We start from the raw sequence: 18,193 nt of genomic DNA on the forward strand, positions 1-18,193 counted from the left end.
CCCCCCTGCATGGCCCACTCCTGGGCACCCCCAAACCAGCACCCCCTCTCAGCACCCCCACATACACACGGCCCACCCCTGGGCATCTTCACACTAGCACCCCCTGCCCTTGGCTGCTGCCCCTGGGCACCTCCAGGCTGGCACCCTGCAGCCTCCACCTCCAGCTTCCTGCCTCCCTTTCCTCCCAAACTGCTGTTTTTTGGCACCACTAACTCCCAGCACCCCTCATCCCTAGGGACCTGCATCCCCCAGGCATCCCTAAACTGGCACCCCCTGTCCTCTCTCTTCCCTGCCCACCCCCCATTCCCAAAGACAGCTTCCCCTAGGGCAACCTGGCATCCCCCACCGCTCCGAGCAGGGCACCATTCCCTGGGCAATAGGCAGTCTCTCAGCCCCACACCCTGGTATGGGCACCCCCAAGTTGACACCCGCAGGCGGGCAGGGCTAGAGACCCTTCCCCTTAGCTCTAGCAGAGCCTTGTGGGGTGCATTGAGACCTGCCCGCCCCCTGAAGCGCAGAGGCGCGGTGGGGGTGACATGGCTGATTTTCCCCTGCTGCTCCCCTCTGAAGTTTTTTCCCCTGGCTCTGCGAATATTGCACCCTGCCAAACAGAAGAGCCACCTCTTGCGGCTTTTGAAGAGGAGTGAGGTGGGTGACCGTGGCCGTTGCACATTACCAATGCCTGGCAATGTTTCTCGCTGTAGTGACACTGTATGGTGTGTTCACCAACCACTACTCTGCGAATGGCCCATCTCGCTGTCTCCTCCTGGAGCTGCTGGACATCAGTGTGTCAGAGCTGCTGCTGCACTCCAGCAACCAGGGCTGCTCCATGTGGATGATCCAGCACTGTGCCCGAGACGTCCTCGAAGCCCTGGCTTTCCTGCACCATAAAGGCTACGTGCATGCAGACCTCAAGCCACGCAACATCCTGTGGAGCGCAGAGGAGGAGTGTTTTAAGCTCATTGACTTTGGACTTAGCTTCAAAGAGGGGAATCAGGTTTGGCATGTGCTGCTCTTGAAGCAGTTGGCTCTATGTTGAACTGCGCGGGTCTGTGCTGCTTCCAGCTCAGTGGTGCTAAGCGGATGTGTATTGGGTGGGAGGAGAACTCGGATTGTGTGAGATTGTCTGTAGAAAATAGGGATGCGGACTGTTTTTCAAGGATAAGATCTGAACTGGCATTCCTGTGTATGAGAGCATAGAAATCCACATGATCAGAATAGTAGCTGAGCTGATACTAAGGGTTTCCTGGAAGCTAAAATGCTGTTTGGCCCTTAAAACAGAAGTTCATGTTCCCATTCTCCTTGCATGCCTTTGGTTCCTGTTAATGTCTTAGCCTTTGTGATACCCAGGACAGTGAACTCCACAGTTAACGACACACTGAAAAAAGCGTTGTCTCACAGCTTCCAGGAAAGTTTGCTAGTTTTTAGGTGGCTGGATGAATGGGAGTGCCCAGATCCACAGGATTTCCTTTTACCATCTCTTATCTCATGTATTAGTAATCTAGGCTTCACCATCAGCCTCCCCAGTTAATAGCGTCATCTCTGGCATTGTCTCTGTTCTTCTCTGTAGTTTCTTCCTCTCTTCAGCAGCTTCTCTTTTTAGTAGGTCTGTATGTTCATCTCCTGTGCGATTGTGTTGACTCAAGCTCATGCTCTGGCAGTGGGTAGGCAGTGTCCGTTCTTTACAGACATAGACAAGTCTTTGCCTGTTCTGCTCTCTGCTTTTCCTGTTTGAGCTTTCAGACCCTTTTCATACTGTCACCTTTTGTTGAGACCGATGCTCTTCTTTTTTTCTTGAAGTTTGTCCTTGCCCTTTTTAGTCTTCCATGGCCTTTGATGAAAGCAAGGGCTGCTCATCTTTCTACAGAGAACCTCAGGAGATTCTGTTGTTGGCTCTGTAGAATTTCCTTTCATCCTTCCCTCTCCCCTGGTAACAGTCTGTAAGGGGTATCAGTAAAGCTTTTTGATCGGATAGCCTCTTAGCAAATTTGCCTCTGTTCACTGGGTGATGTGTGGTAAGGAGCCTAGTAAAAACAAGCTAAGATTTTTCTTTGCCGGTGTTCTTCTGGGTTGTTCCTATTGCATGCTACTCATCTAGAGGCTTTAAATTCATACTTTGCAAGTGGTTTACCTGATATTGACAGCAAAGCCTGCTGATCTGTGAATATTAGAGGATTGCATGGGTGGCCTGTCTCTGAATTCTTTTGTACAGTAGCTAATTTTAATGTGTATACATTTTAACAACTCCTCCATGTTGTTCTTCAGTTCTCTCACGTTTTTGGCCAAACACCATTTTGTTCTGGTAATCTTTTGCTGTCTATCAGCAAAAAACACTCTCCTGGTGTCCTGTGCCTGATGCAGATAAATATTTATTTTTTCTTTAGGTCTGTATGTTGCTGATTGCTCTGTGAGTTTCCTTCTCTAACAGATGATCCTGTGTTTTATTTGTTTCTACCATTCCTTCCCATCGGCTTCCTTTAGGTTGGATTTCCTCTGCCCATTCTCAGGAACATCCTGGCTGGAGGGATGAACCTTCTGACCCTGCCACCTCTCCCTTGTCTAGCAGCACATATGCATGGTTTCCTTATCTGAGTCAAGACCACATTACTTGCATTTGTGACAACTCTGCCCAGCTTTTCCTTGCATAACTTTTCCTACCGTTACTGTTTAACAGAGCACGGGTGTACATAGAGCAGGGTCTCGGCCACGTAAATGTCTCACAGTAATTCAGATGGTAGGAGTGAAATTCCATTTCACTGGTTTTGCTAGTGATCATGGTGTTTTCTCTGTCTCTCTAAATGTTGTTCATTGTTGTCTAAATTGCTCCCTTTGCCTTGCCGGGGGTTCTGCTCTTTGCTGATAGGTGGAGGGACCCTTCTGAGCAATCTGTTTGTTTGTTTTTAAGTTTATAAAACAATTCTGACTTTGTTGCCTGAAAGTGCCTTTTGGAAACTTTATTTTCATAGAAGTCAAAGAACCAGATAATTTTGGTTTAAATATATTCCCAGTGTAAGGATTCTCAATCCTGCACTTTATCCAGAAAGCAGACTGGCATACTTGCATTACAGTGTTTTAAAACAGACCCTCCTATATTAAAAAGAAGCAGTGTGCAGTTTATCATCGGAGGTTCACAAGACTCAGCCAGACGGAGCTGTAGCCTGATCTGATCTAGTTTTGGCTCTGAGCAGGAGGTTGTGCTGGAGATGTTCAGAGCAGCCCTTCCAACCAACACTTCTGTGATTCTATGATTTACCCGTTTTCTTTTCACCAGACAGTGTAGGGGTATTTTACTCTCTCCAGCCTCAGCAGCTAAGCAGGTATTGATTGCTGCAGTGCTTCTGACTGCAAGGCAGGGGAAGAAAGAGGTGCGTGGGAAGTGCCTTTGGTAATTTCCTTGTCTGAGTGTTAGATGCCTACCTTGTTCTTTTAACATTTTTTTCCAGAGAACACCAGTAGCTGAATAATAGAAGCAGTTACCGATCCTCACTGTTCAGGCTAAGCTGTTCTTGCTCTCATTCAGTTGGTGTGGGAGCACATTGCGGGTATTCAGCCCTTACCCTGAAGTTTCCAGAGTCCTCCACACTTAGAGAGATTAATGGGCCAGCTTGCAGTGAGGTTCAGTATTTATATTAGGCCCTTTCCTCCCAGCAATGCCTTCTTCCTGAGAGACTGGATGTCAGTGGTATTCCTACTGTGTTGCTGGGAGGTGTTTCCTCTTCTAGACTGTTTTGGTCTTTTTCCTCATCAGCGCAGCAGTTTAGCAAGTTGAACTACCTGTCTAACATGACTGACTGTTTAATGCTCTGTGTCAATTTAGTAATAGTATTTAGCTGACCCATTTGGAAGGGCCTCTAAACTGATTTAAGGATGGAGTGGAGAACCTGCATCTGGAAAACTAACTTCTTGTGTTTGTTTTATCTTCCATAGGATGTGAAATATATTCAAACAGACGGGTATCGGGCTCCAGAGGCAGAACTGCAGAACTGCCTGGCACAGGCAGGGCTCCAGAGTGAAACGGAGTGTACGTCTGCTGTGGATCTGTGGAGTCTGGGAATCGTTTTACTGGAAATGTTCTCAGGAATGAAACTGAAACATACAGTCCAATCTCAGGAATGGAAGGTGAGTGCGAACTGCTGCTGGTGTTCATGCTTACACAAGGACCGAACAAGTCTTTGTGCTTCCTGTTTGTAACCTGGGTTTGTGAGGTAGCACCCGGGAACTAGTGTTTCCAGGAGATTTTTCTGTTCCATTGTCTTAGGAATTAAGTTTTCACAGCCTTAAGAGACCCCCTTGCCCTGTGCGACTGGCGTGTGGGAACACTGTCTGTGTTCTTGTTGTGACATTGTGGGGCTCCAGGATTCTGTGTTTCGAGCCTATGGCTTGCCAAGGCTGGTAATCTGGGTTGTGCTGATTGTGGTGTAGCCCAGAACAATGAAATAGATTGCTGGTGACTGCCAGCTAGTTCAGCAGCACAGTGACAGAGCAATGATTCACTCTGTTTAGTCTAACATTAGCTCCAGCTTGGGGTTTTCTTATAAGTGAATATCCTCAGAAAACAAGAGGAAGGTTCTGTCATGAGTACGGAGCCTGATTCTGTCCTCTCCTCTGAATAAATGAATTCGTATTTCATGCTCTCCTTTCCTATAAGAGTATCCTTTCAGCATCATAATATATGCAGTAAGAACAAATGTGTTTGTGCATGAAACTTCCCATCTTTCACATAATCAAATGGGAAAACTTCATCTGATGTGATCACCTGATGGTTTAACATGTGAGGCTGAAGCATCAGGGATATTTCACATAAGCCAGGTGTCAGGAGAAGGGAGTTAGGCATCACTTTCTGAACTGGATGAGGTGGGCTCTAGTACTGTGACATTACAACAAGCTTCGCACTAGTATTTTCTTTCCTCCCTAAGCACTGCTGCTTTTTCTTTCCAGACAAACAGTTCTGCCATCATTGATCGCATTTTTGCCAGTGAAGGGGTGGTTAATTCAGCCATTCCAGCTTATCACCTCAGAGACCTTATCAAAAGGTACCTTATAACATTTACTAAGTGTTTCTTAATGGTGTACTCTTATACTCAGAAAGCCTTGTGCCTTGCTTTTGGTAACTTGAAGCCCACACCTCACACTCCAGTTTCTAAAACCTCCCTGCCATTGTGCTGGTAAAAAGTGGGAGCATTAGCAGAGATGCTTCAGCTCCTCTGGTTTTGGCACAGCTTGGAGTAAGCACATAACAAACATTATGACTGATATTTGCTATTTGGTGTGTTGGTGCTTTGCTCTTTCCATGACTGAGATTGTATTTGGGGAAACCTGGAAAAATAACAGCACAGTGAAGACTTTCCTCCCTTAGAGGAGTGTTGTCAGAAACCAGGGAGGAGGACAGACAGTGCTGCTTCTCCACTGCTGTCRTGATTCAAATGCACTGTGTGCAGCTCCCAGCTGAGAGGTCTGTAGAGGGGTTTGGTGTTGCTGTCCCAGCAACTCGGCGATCTGTTGGAAGCTGCAGAGTGAGGGAAGACAAAACTCTGCAGAGAAGGCATCTAGAGCCACTGGTATTTAAAGCTGGGTTGAGGAAGTTCTCAGGAAAATACTGGCCTATTAGCTATTTTGAATCCCATTTGCAAAAAGATGTGGGAGCTCACAGAGTGTCATCGCTTTCATGAGACTCTGCATGTGCATCTGAAACATGGGTTGAATGTTCTGGACAGGTGGAGCTGGAACATGTTGTGCATTCTGTAAACTTATGAGTGAGCAACTTTCATACTTGGTGCTGAAGGACATATAGAAGGAAAACCTACTGCATTGTGTAGCCAAAACACTTCAAAGAGGTCCTTCTTGTGTGCTTGCAGCTCAGAATTGAAAGATTTGTTTCTGACTGTTCTCCTTGTATCATAAGCACCCCAAAGATAGGCAATTCTTCTATACTGGCTTCCAGCCTGATTTGAATTTGCAGATGCATGAGTGTCACATGTAAGAGCATAAGGGTGTCTCTTCTCTTGCAGCATGCTTCATTGTGACCAAGGAAAGCGAGCCTCTGCTGAGAAGGCTTTATGCAGCCCGTTCTTCAGCATTCCCTTTGGTAAGCCATGCATGTGATCCTTGATCACAGCTTTCTCAGCATGTACTGCAGGCAGCACAGGGGTGCGGTTAGACTGTAGCGTTTGGGGTTCTGCTCTCTTTGCTGCTCTCTTGTCATTTGTGGCACTCATCAGCCCTGCTGTGGTACCACAACAGGGAGATGTCGGACCATTGTAGGTGCTCTCAGTGCTGTCCTGTCCCTCTGGCCATGTGGGCTGTCACTCCCCCTGGTTGGACTCACAGTAAATTCTGCTCAGATCAAACTGAACCAGAGTGTATTGACAACACCATTCAGCTGAGGAGACAGAAATGACAAAGGTACTTACCTAATACTGTGACTGTTGAGGTGCTTTTGAAGAGTGCAGCACTGTCTAGGGTGGGCTGATGGCTTTTCTTTAGCTAAGAGTTTCCTGGCTCAGAAGCCAGGAATGTGACCGGCTAGGGCAGTCTCTGAGGGTGGCATCTGCTGCTGCCTTCACTTCAGCAGGCCGGGCAATGCCAGGTTGTTCTCATGGTGCTGGAGGCTGTTTTGGGGCCTGGCAAAGGGGGTGCAAGTCTAATTTGCGGTGACTTGGAGGTCAGGGCCTACCTCTCCTGGTGTCGATGTAACAAGTCACAAACAGTTGTAGTCCCTCTGATGTCACTGCCCTCCATTTGATCTGTCACTTTCTCTTCAGTTGAGGAAGATGATGGTGTTTCCTCAAGGCTCCCCATGTGGGTTGCAGATTGTCTGCAAAAAATAGGCTGGGACCACCCTCCTTAGGCTYATGTCCCTCCTGGTTTTCTGCTCCAAAAGCAGCACAGTAATGTCTTCCAGAGCTTGTCTGCTTTCAGGAACACCAGTGAAGAGCTCTTCTGCCGCATAAAACAATGCTTAGAGCATCCAGCTTCTAGCTGAACTAGGGTTCTCCCTTGAATCTCAGCTGTGCTTTTCATAAGCTGCTTGATGTACCTTGCAGTGAAGGTTAGCTATTGCTTCTTCTGAGGCTGCATCAAGATGTTGACATTCCTGTTTATTAGGCAAAGGTAACAAACTCATCCCTGTTTTCTTCTGTAGGGAAACTTCTCCTGCATCTCAGAAACTGGGACTGTGTAATCAAAGCCACCTTCCATGAACCTTGCAACCAATACTGCTTTAGAGCAGAGGCAATAGTATGTTGGCAGTGCTCTCTGGTCTAGTTTTAAACACACAGCCTTTTAACTGTACCTGTTTGTAGTAGGAAGGTGCTTCTGTGGTTGGTGCTACAACTTTATACCACAGCTTCAGTTTTTCTTAGTTATGGTTCTCTTCTTTGCCAAACTTGTGCTGTCAGCTTGTCTGCACAAAGAAGCATTTACTGTTTCTTTCCTAGGAAGTCAGAAAATGATCTCTGTCATTACCTTTCACTTGGACACAGATGGTCTGTTTAGAACGAAGACAGCTGAGAATGGCTTTCCTGGTCATTTACAGCCAAATCTTGGCTTTCCAGATCATCAGCTTCTTTCCTGAGCTGCTTGCAGGCTGCAGCCCTTTGTGCTGTGAGTGTGGTCGATACCACCAGGAACTTTTGAGTAGGAGCAGAGACATCGGGCAGAAATACCTCCTAGGACAGAAGGGAATTGCAGGAAATGTATTTCTCACTTGGTTGCAGGAAGAACAAATAGCTTTGAGTACTAGGGGTTTGTTTATTTCCCTCTTTGAAAAAAGACACATGAAATGAAGGACAGACTTGCACACTTTAATAGAAGGGTGCCCCTTATAAGACTGAGGCAACAGTTAAGTGTTCTTTCAACCCCCTGTTCTGATGTTGTCTCTTGGTTGCCGGCAGTCCTGTGGAAGAATGGTCACAAAGGTTTGCTTGCAGCTGGAACTTGCCTGTTTATCTGAATGTGGCACTTTTCCCCGAAGAGCTGGCCCTGAGTGCTCTCTGGCATAGTCTAGCTGATAAGGCCCTTCGTCCTCCAAGCTTTTCATAAGGAGTCTTCCGTGTCACACAGAAGGAGATTTATAACGTGTTTCCCTACCATCTCATTTTGCATTATGAAATCCACGTCTTTTGTCTGAGCCTGGCAGAGATGCCAGCTCTTCGATACAAGTGTTGCATGCTTAGCTTGGAAAAGTATTTCCAAGGAAATAATCACCCTCTGTCTTTACAGAGCTAGTCAGAAGGCTCAAATTGGAGGCATTTCTTCCCTTCTCTTCCCCCTGTCTCCTTGCCTGAAATGATCTTCAGGGAGTATGTGGCATTATTCAGTTATTTTTCTCTTCAGAAAAAAAGCATCAAGAGCTGTACCAAGGGAAAGGGTTATTTGGCCCTATGCGTAGTAGTTAGTTGCTCCATGGAGTTAAAATGTCTCCATTGTGTCTTTTACTTTCCCTCCTGGAGTCTTGTCCCTGAAGCTGGATTTGGCAGTGCAGATTGCACGCGTTTTCCTTAAAGGAGCACCAGATCTCAAGCAGAACTGTCAACTATGAGAACCATAAGGTACTGGTATTGTATTCTGCTATTGTAGCTTGCAGATGCAAATAAAAACACATTAACACTCTTGAAGTACTGTAAGTCAGCCTCCCAGATCTTAAATTCACAACTGGCCTGCTGGTCCCTTCCAAGAACATGAAATCAAGCTTTTGTCCTTGGAGAAGTGACACTATCTACCCTTGCTGCTTTGGGTTTCTAGAAGTCCTGCGTCTTCTCTCACAAGAAGTGATTCTTGTAGTTTGGCACTAGTCTGCCCTCTTTGACTGTTCCTTAGTTCCACAGTAGGATGCATGCAGCACTATTCCAAGTGGTCTGTGAGCTGCCTGTTTCCTAGGGCCAGAGGACACAGGCTTTATTTCTGCTCCTGGAAAGTCGTTCACAGACTCGCTGCTCATCTGCCTCCCTCTTGTGGCCATACCCTATTCTATACTACTGCATTGTTTAAGAAGTTGAATCGTTTTCCCTTTTTTCTATCCCAAGATTACACGGTGGTTTTTGAAGCAGTGGGTTGCAGTTGGATTTTGGAGGGGGCTCTTGTTGTACATGGTATTTAGGGAACAACTAGTTGACATCCTAGAGAGAGCTGAGGCTTGTGCCCTAGTATAGCTTAAAAACTGGAAACACGGGAAGCTGGTCAGCCTGTTTTCAGCTTGTGTGGTACCACCGAGTGGGAATCCTGCAGTAACAGGAGAAACAGGTTTCAGAGTTGTTCTCCTTTCATTTCCTCGCATCTCCATATATAAGGGGCAGATTGCTCAACTATCTTAGCCCTTGACAGATGCATCAACTTCTAAATCTGAGCTAAGTAGCCATAATTAAAGTCTTAATTGCTGCTAGCTTTGTAGCGTTGAAGGCATTTTCGGGTGCTTGCCTCAGTATTATTGCAGAGTGCACTGACTTCTCTGGGAGAGTTTCAGTGCACAATGATCAGTTGGAGACAGGGTGGCTAAAAGCTGTAAACACAAGTAATAGTGGAGAGAAGCAAAACTGTACTGCGAAGAACGGTAAGTGCTTGTGTATGATAAGATCACATATTGCGTCTGCTCCCTGTTTTATTGCTCCTTTGGACTTTGATTCCTTTTTTTTCTTCTCTCTAACTTTGTGGGTGTCAAACAGCTCCCCATATCGAAGATCTGGTGATGCTCCCAACGCCTGTGCTGAGGCTCCTAAATATTCTAAGTGATGCTTCTCTACAGAGTGAAGAAGAATACGAAGGTTGGTGTATGCCATGCAATTCTCATGTAGCAGTGTTGTCTTAGAAACTCCATTTTGTTTGGATTTGGGGATGTGAGAGCAAGTGGAAGAGCATTTAGTAAGTGTAAGAAGAGCAAGCAAGGAACTTCTCAGCTGAGGTGGGTGAACTGTGCCAACAGAGGATAGACTGGGACTAAAAGATTGAGATAGAAAGCAGAGTTTGTAGTGAATCCTTGGGGGAATCCAAGATTAAAAAAAAGGCTTATTTGATTTTCTTCTGTGGTTAAATGCCCACAGACTTCCTTATGTGTTTGTGGCTCTGAGCTTCTGCTAGACATGGCCAGGACCCTATTGAGCCCTACAGCAGGAATCCTCAAAAGTTTGCTAATTAGCTTATCCAAGATCTCCACAAAGAACTGAAATAACTTGTTTGCGTTCTTGAACTGTTGCAGAACTATACATGATAGGTGGCAAGACATGTTTGTCAAACTCACATTTCTACTTGCTTTCAAATCCAAGTAAGTGGCAAAAGCTACAGAGCTTACTCTGGGGATATGAGTTTAAAAGTCTGAGTTCTGCTCACACAAAGAAGGGTTTGTAGCAGCTACTTTGGTTCCCCTCCTCCAAGTGCCATGACCCAAAAAAAAAAACACGCTAACAAATCTTGAATGTTTTAGCTACTGGAAGGCCAAGGTTTGTGCGTGCAAGGAAAAGCACTGGCCGTGTGCTCCAAACCCCATTCTCAGAGGGATTCACTGCCCTGCAGGTCTGTGTTTCTGGGCCTCAGTTTGGATACTGTGTCTCATGGTTTGGCTGTTAAGCAGCATCAGTTTCTCTGTGACATCTCTGGTTTATTTATCTAAAACTGAGAGGGGCAAAAAAAAAGTATGTTGACTAAATGTTGTTGATGGATTCATTTGGCCTTGGTTTCCTTCTTAACTCATCCCAGTTTGCAAAGTGAAAGAACCAGCTCTTTCTTTTCTCAGATATCCTGGAAGACATAAGAGAGGAGTGTCAGAAATATGGTCCGGTGGTTTCCTTGCTTATTCCAAAGGAGAATCCTGGTAAAGGCCAAGTAAGTGAGTGGAGGGAAGAGGCTGTGGTGGATTCCCATATGCACTCTATGTGCCCCAGCACTGCTTCTCTGCTTAAATCTCCTGGGTGATGACAGTGCTAAAAATAGCTGCTTACCTTGAGAGACAGCACAGGTTCCTTTCTGCATACATAAGGCTCTCTAACCTGGGAGGACCCCAAACAGCTTTAGAAGAGGAGCTGGGGTATGAGAGAGAAGAGGACAAAACAATGGGTGGGAGAGGAGGTGTTGAAGATGTAGAGCATCATCGTGCTTTCTCCCATCTTTCCAAACACACTACCCCTAGAAATGGGGAACAGGAGGTGAGATTCCTGTTCAGAGGCACACTTGCTTCCTTTTTAGCTCCATGGCTCTGTGCTCCTCCAAGGATGGAGGGAAAAGATTTGATCAGGAACTGTTTCCCCGAAGTGGTGGGCGTTGAAGAAGTGGGAGGGAGCAGATGGCATGCTACAGTGGAAGTGCTGTTTCTCCTCTCTCTTTCAGGTCTTTGTTGAATATGCAAACGCTGGTGATTCCAAAGCTGCCCAAAAAATGCTGACTGGCAAGATTTTTGATGGCAAGTTTGTTGTGGCTACGTTTTACCCACTGAGTGCCTATAAGAGAGGATATCTGTACCAAAACTTGCTGTAGGCAGTAGCAACAATCAGGAGAGTTGTCTCGCTCCTCTTCCTCATGTTGTGTTTTACAGTTGAATGTACAAAGAGCTTCCTAGCCCTGCTTTTAAGTCATCTGTAAAGGAGAGATGCAAAGGACTAAAATGGGCTTTGAAATCTTTACTGCTGCTTTGTGATGTGCAGAGGAGGCCTGGATGGCTTTAAGCGTGTGCTTGTGTGTGTGTTGTGCTTGCTCGTTTACATTAGATGTGTGGCTTTGCCTGCCCTTGGCAGGTACTCAGGTGGCCAGAACAGTGACTATGGGAGCCTTGGAGGCAGAGCAGATCTTGACAAGCACTTTTAAGTGATTGAATTGAGACCATTTCACAATTTGGCCCTAGCAATTGTTTTTTTCCCTGCGGAAAGGATTTCTTTGTCAAACTTTCAACCTGCCCTATAATACCTGTGCTCTCCTCCAATGGGGAGGAGAAGAAAAGCTTCCCTGGCTTTTTTGGTATTTGTGGTAAATAAAGAAGCAGAAGCACCATCCTCTCTAAGGTAGATCAGGAGGCCTTTGAGTCTTCATGTCACAGAGACCAGAGGGAGGCAGTGAAATGAGATCTGCTGGGCCTACAGAGTTACCCTGTCACTGACTCATGACCTGAGAAGAGCCATACATCTTACCTGGCACAGATGGCATGCTGGGCTTGTGGAGTGAGGTATGGGTGAAGCTGCTTGCAGTGAGCTGAACTTGCTTGTATGGGTGGAGTGGGCAGGGGCTGACCGGGTGTGAATAAATGTCTTCAGAGCAGTGCCAGCCTCAGTCCCAAAAGAAGCTGTAGCACTTTGTAGCCTGAAGTGATGTGAAAACTTTGTCATGTGGAATCATCTTTCTAGCTTATACCCTGTGCTGGCACTGATGCTCGGGACTCTGATGCCAAATCATCTGTATTATTTAAGCGTCTTTAGGTGATATTTTTGGAAAGGAGTGCTAGAGCACACAGTATTCTTTGTGTTTCCAGCAGGACTCCTGTCCTGCAAGTCTTCTAAGAGAGAACAAATATTTGTCTGTTGTAGGTTCCACGCTTGGCTTTTCTGTGTTGTGCATTTTGGTTTTGCATTAACCTGTTAGAATTGTTGTAGATGAGAAGCACTGACACTTTTGGTCCTTCATAGGTTACACAAAGGGCCTGAGGCAATCTGAGATCCCGTATGGACAGGGCTTGGTCACTAATCTGACTTGACTGGCCAGGGTAATGTTATGTGTCAAGCACAACCACGTGCTTTTGGGGAAAGAAACTGTGCGAGCTGTGTCACTGCTCCCCCCAGCGTGCTCTCCCTGCTCATGGGGCTTTCCTGCAGGGGCAGAGGGTCACTAACGCAGCAGCTAGCATGAGGTGGCCGGGTGGCTGTGCTTCCCAGGGGTGTGAAAACCCATCCACCCAGCTGAGTCCCTCCCTGCAGGGCCTGACCGTTCTGCTCCGGGGGGGCACAGCGTGGAACAGCCTTATGCAGGGGGGGAACAGCATCTCTTGGCTTGAAGGCCTGGTACCAGTTTTAGTGATGAGGAGAGTCCTCCAGTCACAAGCCCTCATGAATTCCTTTCTCCAGCTGAAATACTTGGTGGCAGCTGCCTGAACTGTCTCTGAGCCTCCCTGGTAATACCTGAATTACCTTGCAGTTAACATCCTGCACCCTGCTGATGCTGGACTTGCTGGAATCCTGCACTTAAGTTCCTCTTGATTTTTGCCCTGTATGCATGTGTGCAGTGCGGCAGAAGAACTGATGTTTGTAGCATTTCACGAGTCTGAGTTCCTCTCTGTGCTGGTGTGGAGTCCTGTTTACTCTAGCCCTTCCCAAACTTCCCCAGGAAGGACCAATCTTTTTGATTTTTTTTTCTCTTTTTCCTGTTGCTGTGAGGTGGTAAATTTTCCAGGAAAAAAAATCCCACAATGAGCTTTTAAGGTATGATTTGCTGATCAGACTCTTCCCAGAATGATGGTACTTTGGTGTACATTGTTCTACAGCAGCTTCTCATAGATGGGGTATGTGATTCATTTGTTTTTAATTTGGCTGTCCTTGCAGTGAAGCACCGTTAGTGTCTGGGAAGAACTGGATGATCAGTCAGATGAGGCTTTTCTTTTCTGTGTGGAAAAGCAGCATTTAAACTGTTTTAAGTACTCTAAATTTCAGTAAATATTGACTGCTTCCTCAGCCCCAAGTTGCTGCTGTCTCTGGCAGGCTGAGCCTGAGATAAAAGCACTTAGGCTCAGAAATTCGCATGTTAAATGCCATCATGTTAGCAACATTAAACAGGCTGCATGCATGCCTGTCAGCTGGCAGAAGAAGATGCAAGAACTCCTGCCAAGCTTAGTGCCAGTCCGCATGGGAATGCGGTGAGCTCCCTTGGGTGCAGGGCGTGAGCTCAGAGAGCTCTCTCACGGTAGAGCCATACATGAGCAGAGAGATGGCATCATGCCAGGCTGCAAATGCAGAACTTCACCTCCTCGGATGCATTTCTCTAGGACTGCAAGCTGGTCTCTCTCCTTTCAAACATATCTCCTTTTAAGTTGGAATTGCACTTTGGATTTGCAGCTAAAGATAAGAGCCATGCCAGGATTAACCTTTAGATAGTAGCTAGAACCTGCTGCTGCAGCATGGTAGAGCAGTTCCACCAAAGAGTTTGGCTGGGGTTTTGTTTAGCAGATTTAATATGAATTAAATGAACTTGCAAGGTGCAAACCCTGCCACCAGCTTTCTCTCTGGATGCTCAGTGACCAGGTTTGAGCACTGAGTCAAGCAAAGACCCAAAGCTGCTGCTGCTTCCGCCCGCCCTGCTCCCYGCCCCGGCAAGAGTTGAGGATGTTGATCTCAGTGTCTGGGGCTTCAGTCCCTGGCTGTGGGAGTACAGGAAGCTTCAGAAACTCCTAAGAGTTGGAAATATTTTATCATCTTCCCACACCATCTGCCTTCAAAGCCTTTTCTGTCAAGCTGAAGTTCACTGTAGTGTCTCAGTGAGATATTGGTGGCGGTGGTGTAGTTTCAGCCCTGCTAAAACCTGTGTTCTTACCTCTAGGTTGTATCTAAAGCATGCATGGTGATTAGGCTGGATGTGTATGTCCTGATGTGTGCCTGGACAGGCCTGGCTTGCTTTGTTTCTAAAACACTGTGTGCTACAGGTGCAGAAGTCTCAGGGCTTTCCACTTTGATGCGTGCTGGGTTTCTCAGTCTGTGCTGACATGGCTTCCTTCCAAAAGCCACCCTTCTCCAGAACTACTTAAAGCAGCCTTAAAATGCTGCTTGGGCCTCAAGGGTGGCTGTACTCCTTGGACTGCTGGCCTGCGTCCTCAGCAAGCACAGTTGGTGTGGCGGTGGCAGATGTCTTTCCCCGGTGCAGTAGCACTCAGTCGTGCAGGCAAGTCCACCCGCAGGCTGCATCTGGCTGGTTATTTGCATCTGAAACCGCCAGTGCGTTCCTGACGTGGCCTTGGCGATTTGACCTTCCTGCAGTGCAGTGTCTTGAGAGGACACAGGAGTTGGTGCGAGTGTCATCCTGGCCTAGCAGCTGTGGTGGTGTGGGTGGTGCGTTCAGACCTGGCTGCAGCCAGGGTCCGATGTTTGCCCTGGGCATAGCACCGATCAGAGCTCATGTGAAAATCAGCAGGATGCCTTTGAGGGAGAAAGCTGGTTTAGGGAAGAAAGGGATGAAAGATCAAACCCCTGGATACGGCAAGACTTTGAGCAGTCATGAGGTTTTCCTCAGCTCTTAAAGCTGAGGGCAGACCTCTACCCAGCTGAAGGTGGGAAGAAATCCACCTACCTCTCCCTGGGCATCTCTGTGTTCACGGGCAACAAACCATGCTAGAGGTGGCAGTGCTGGTGGCTTAGTTTTTGTGTATCTTCTGATATTGGCATTATAAGCTTAGCGCCCATTTAATACTGGTATTAATGTAACACTGGCTTCCCACCTGCACGATGGGAGCAATTACGTGAGAGCAAGCACAGCGGGCACCTTGGCCCTTCTCAAAGGGGCAGCAATGGCTCAGAGACCCGAGGCCGCTGTGTGGCAGCGAGGCAGTGTCACCTCTCCGTGCATGGCCGCTCTGGAGCGGCTGGGTATTACCTAGATACACGGCCGGCCAGCTGTCTCTCAGGCCTCCCCACCTTAAACCCAGTATCTCACGGACCTGCCGCGCAGGTACCTTTATCCAAGCCCTGGCCCCCCCAGCACTGCCAGAGGATGAGCCGAGGAGTTACTGCCCTAACGTGGCAGTACCTTCCCGGTACGGGTGTGCATGGGGCAGGCTCAGCTTGCAGAGCTGCTGCTGCTGGTCATGAAGGGATGCAGAGACCTCAGAGGGGCTGCTGCGGCCCATGCAGGACTTCCAGGGTTGCGCAGTAAATGCTTGCTTGTCACAAAAATTGTGATGCTGAGGCTTGCTCTTAGTGCTGCTTGGGGAGCTGTGCTGTGTTGAAGAGCGTGGCGGTGCTGGGTGGCCTCATGGCCCATGTGGTATGGTCTTTTGAGAGCAGGTTTTTTGGCACTGCAGATGCAGTGTTAGGAGAGTCCCACTGTTGGCACCTTGGAGTGTGTGTGTGAATGGGAAAAATGTTGGAGCTTAACTATCTTAACTATTTATTGGTATTGTTTGGGTCTAAAAGATGATTCAATAAAAAATATCATTGTCAGTTGAAGAATAGCTGCCCTGGAGGCAAGTCGATTTGCACTTGCTCTGGTGGGATGGTTTCTGTGGCTGTGCTGATAGCTTTCATCCCACACCCGTTAATACTATGTGGTAGTGCTTGGAGGCCGGTGGGACGAAGGGCCCTTCTCAGGGGTGCGTGGCCCAAGCCACTTTGAGGGAGCTTTCTGGTGTTTTACTGTCGTTAATGACACTGAGGCATAACAACGTGCTGCCGAAAGCTTTTGTTGGCTGCCTTCTGACTGGGCCGAGATGCTTTTCTCGACAGCGGGTTCCTGCCCTGGCTCACTCTGTGGTACACCCTGCTGACAGATGCCCCATGGCTCAGTCTGAACATTTCTCCTGTGCCAGGTGCTGCCRCCTTAGACTAATGCCACCGATGTGTATGTGGGAGCAATGAGAGAGAGGAGTTCTTTGCACTTCCACCTATTTATTATATGCAAGGAGAGTAACTGTTTTTTAAAGCACTGGCTGAAGCACAAGTCAGCTCTGATCTTAATTTTATTCTCACTAGTCTCTGCCTCCTAACAAAGCGTAAGCACTGCATTTTACTTCGATTGTCCTTTCAGAGTGTTCAGTATACTTCCCTTTGCYGTGCCCGATCCTGTAAACATGTGCCTCTGTTCAGATTAGATGTAAACTGTTGTATCTTGTCATGCACCATTGCTGAGCAGATGTGTGCCTGATACAGATGATTAATAAATGATGCTTCAATATAAAGTGGTTGCTTATCCAGCCTTTGTGGGACTGTTGGTGAAATGCTGGGTACCTAAACTGAGCAAGTGCTTTGTCACCCTGCATGAGGGCATCAGTGAGTGGGAACYGGCGGTTTGGGAGACGTCCCGAGCRCGACACGGGTGTGAATCGCACACGGCATGTCTGGGATCTGGCGTTTGAGTTTCCTTTGCTCCRAGTTGCTGGCTCTCACTGCACCTGCAGTTGGCAGCATGTTGCCTGCCTGCTGGAGGGAGGGACGGAGGGCTTGCTGTCCCGTTAGCCCTCTGTGTCCCTGTGCCGCTAATGCCGCCCAAGCTGCCTGGGAGTTTGCACCGAGGAAACTGCAGCGCTTCCTGAGGACGGGGTCAGTTTTTCCAGACCTCCCATTTACCCTGTCAGGGGAGCGAAACGAGTGCAGAAGCGTGGCCTCAAAGAAGCGCAGGCTTCCCTGTCTACACCACCTCATCCTGGCGTCCTCCGTGAGGAGGCTTCACCCATCCCACCTCGTGACTGAGAAGACACCAGAGCATGCTGTAGCACCGCTTGCTTCTGCTCTAAAGTAGCACCTGGGTTCCTCTGAYGCTTGCTCTAACGGTTTGTTAAGTGATATAATCAAGAGGAGAAATAACCTCTCTGCTCCCGAGAGCCGTTCCAGGCTTGTGTAATGAGGAGTGAGGCTGTTCAGCCCGCTGCGTGTCCAGGAACCGGTTTGTGTTGCACAACTTTCTGCACCCGCCCTGACTGCAGCTCTTCATTACACCGGAGCACCCGGAGAAAGGAAACGACGTGGGTGGGGGTGAGGCAGAGGCCAGATGACCAGCTTTTGGCTGTAGCACTCACTGATTTTTACCACACACTCCCCTAATTATGGGGTGGAGGATCCATGCAGCAGTGTGYGCACTGGATACCTTTGCAGCGGATTGAACGGGAAAGCCTCTTCCAGGGACAGCAGTTTGCTGCTGCCACTTTCCGTGCACCTTGCAGGTTGCTGGTCTCTCAACTGCTTTTTTTCGGCCTTACCCTGCAAATCTCGACTCTCCCAGCTTCTTGCAGGAGGTGGCGAGGCGCCAGCCGGGAGTACCAGCCTGGTGGGGGACTGGAGCCTTGAGGAGGCACTGGAGAAACTGGGACTTGCTGGAGGTATCCCCCTCCTTCCCTCCCTCCCTGTGCGGGCCTGACATCACCCCTGTCCCAGGCACAGCTGCAAACGGGTGGGACTCTTACTGGAAAAGCCGGGCCCTTCCCAAACCCCGCGGGAGGCCTGGTAATGCGCAAAACCGGGCGGCCAGGCCGCCCCTTGCGTGGGCCACGGCTGCGTCACGCTGGCACTGCCCGGGGCCGGGGGGGCGG

At 48.1% G+C, this 18,193-nt stretch overlaps 1 protein-coding gene across 1 annotated transcript; it reads left to right on the forward strand.

The window, feature by feature from the left end:
- Positions 1 to 673: 673 nt before the first annotated feature.
- On the forward strand, positions 674 to 16,846 carry UHMK1 (U2AF homology motif kinase 1). The gene is made up of 7 exons (XM_026089123.1): positions 674 to 997; positions 3,928 to 4,119; positions 4,939 to 5,033; positions 6,009 to 6,085; positions 9,660 to 9,758; positions 10,724 to 10,812; positions 11,314 to 16,846. The coding sequence occupies exons 1-7, from the start codon at positions 689 to 691 to the stop codon at positions 11,458 to 11,460; spliced, it is 1,008 nt and encodes a 335-aa protein (XP_025944908.1). The 5' UTR covers positions 674 to 688; the 3' UTR covers positions 11,461 to 16,846.
- Positions 16,847 to 18,193: the final 1,347 nt, after the last annotated feature.

Source organism: Apteryx rowi, unplaced genomic scaffold (genome assembly GCF_003343035.1).
Source record: "Apteryx rowi isolate R43461 unplaced genomic scaffold, aptRow1 scaffold_80, whole genome shotgun sequence".
In the NCBI taxonomy this organism is placed as follows: domain Eukaryota; kingdom Metazoa; phylum Chordata; class Aves; order Apterygiformes; family Apterygidae; genus Apteryx; species Apteryx rowi.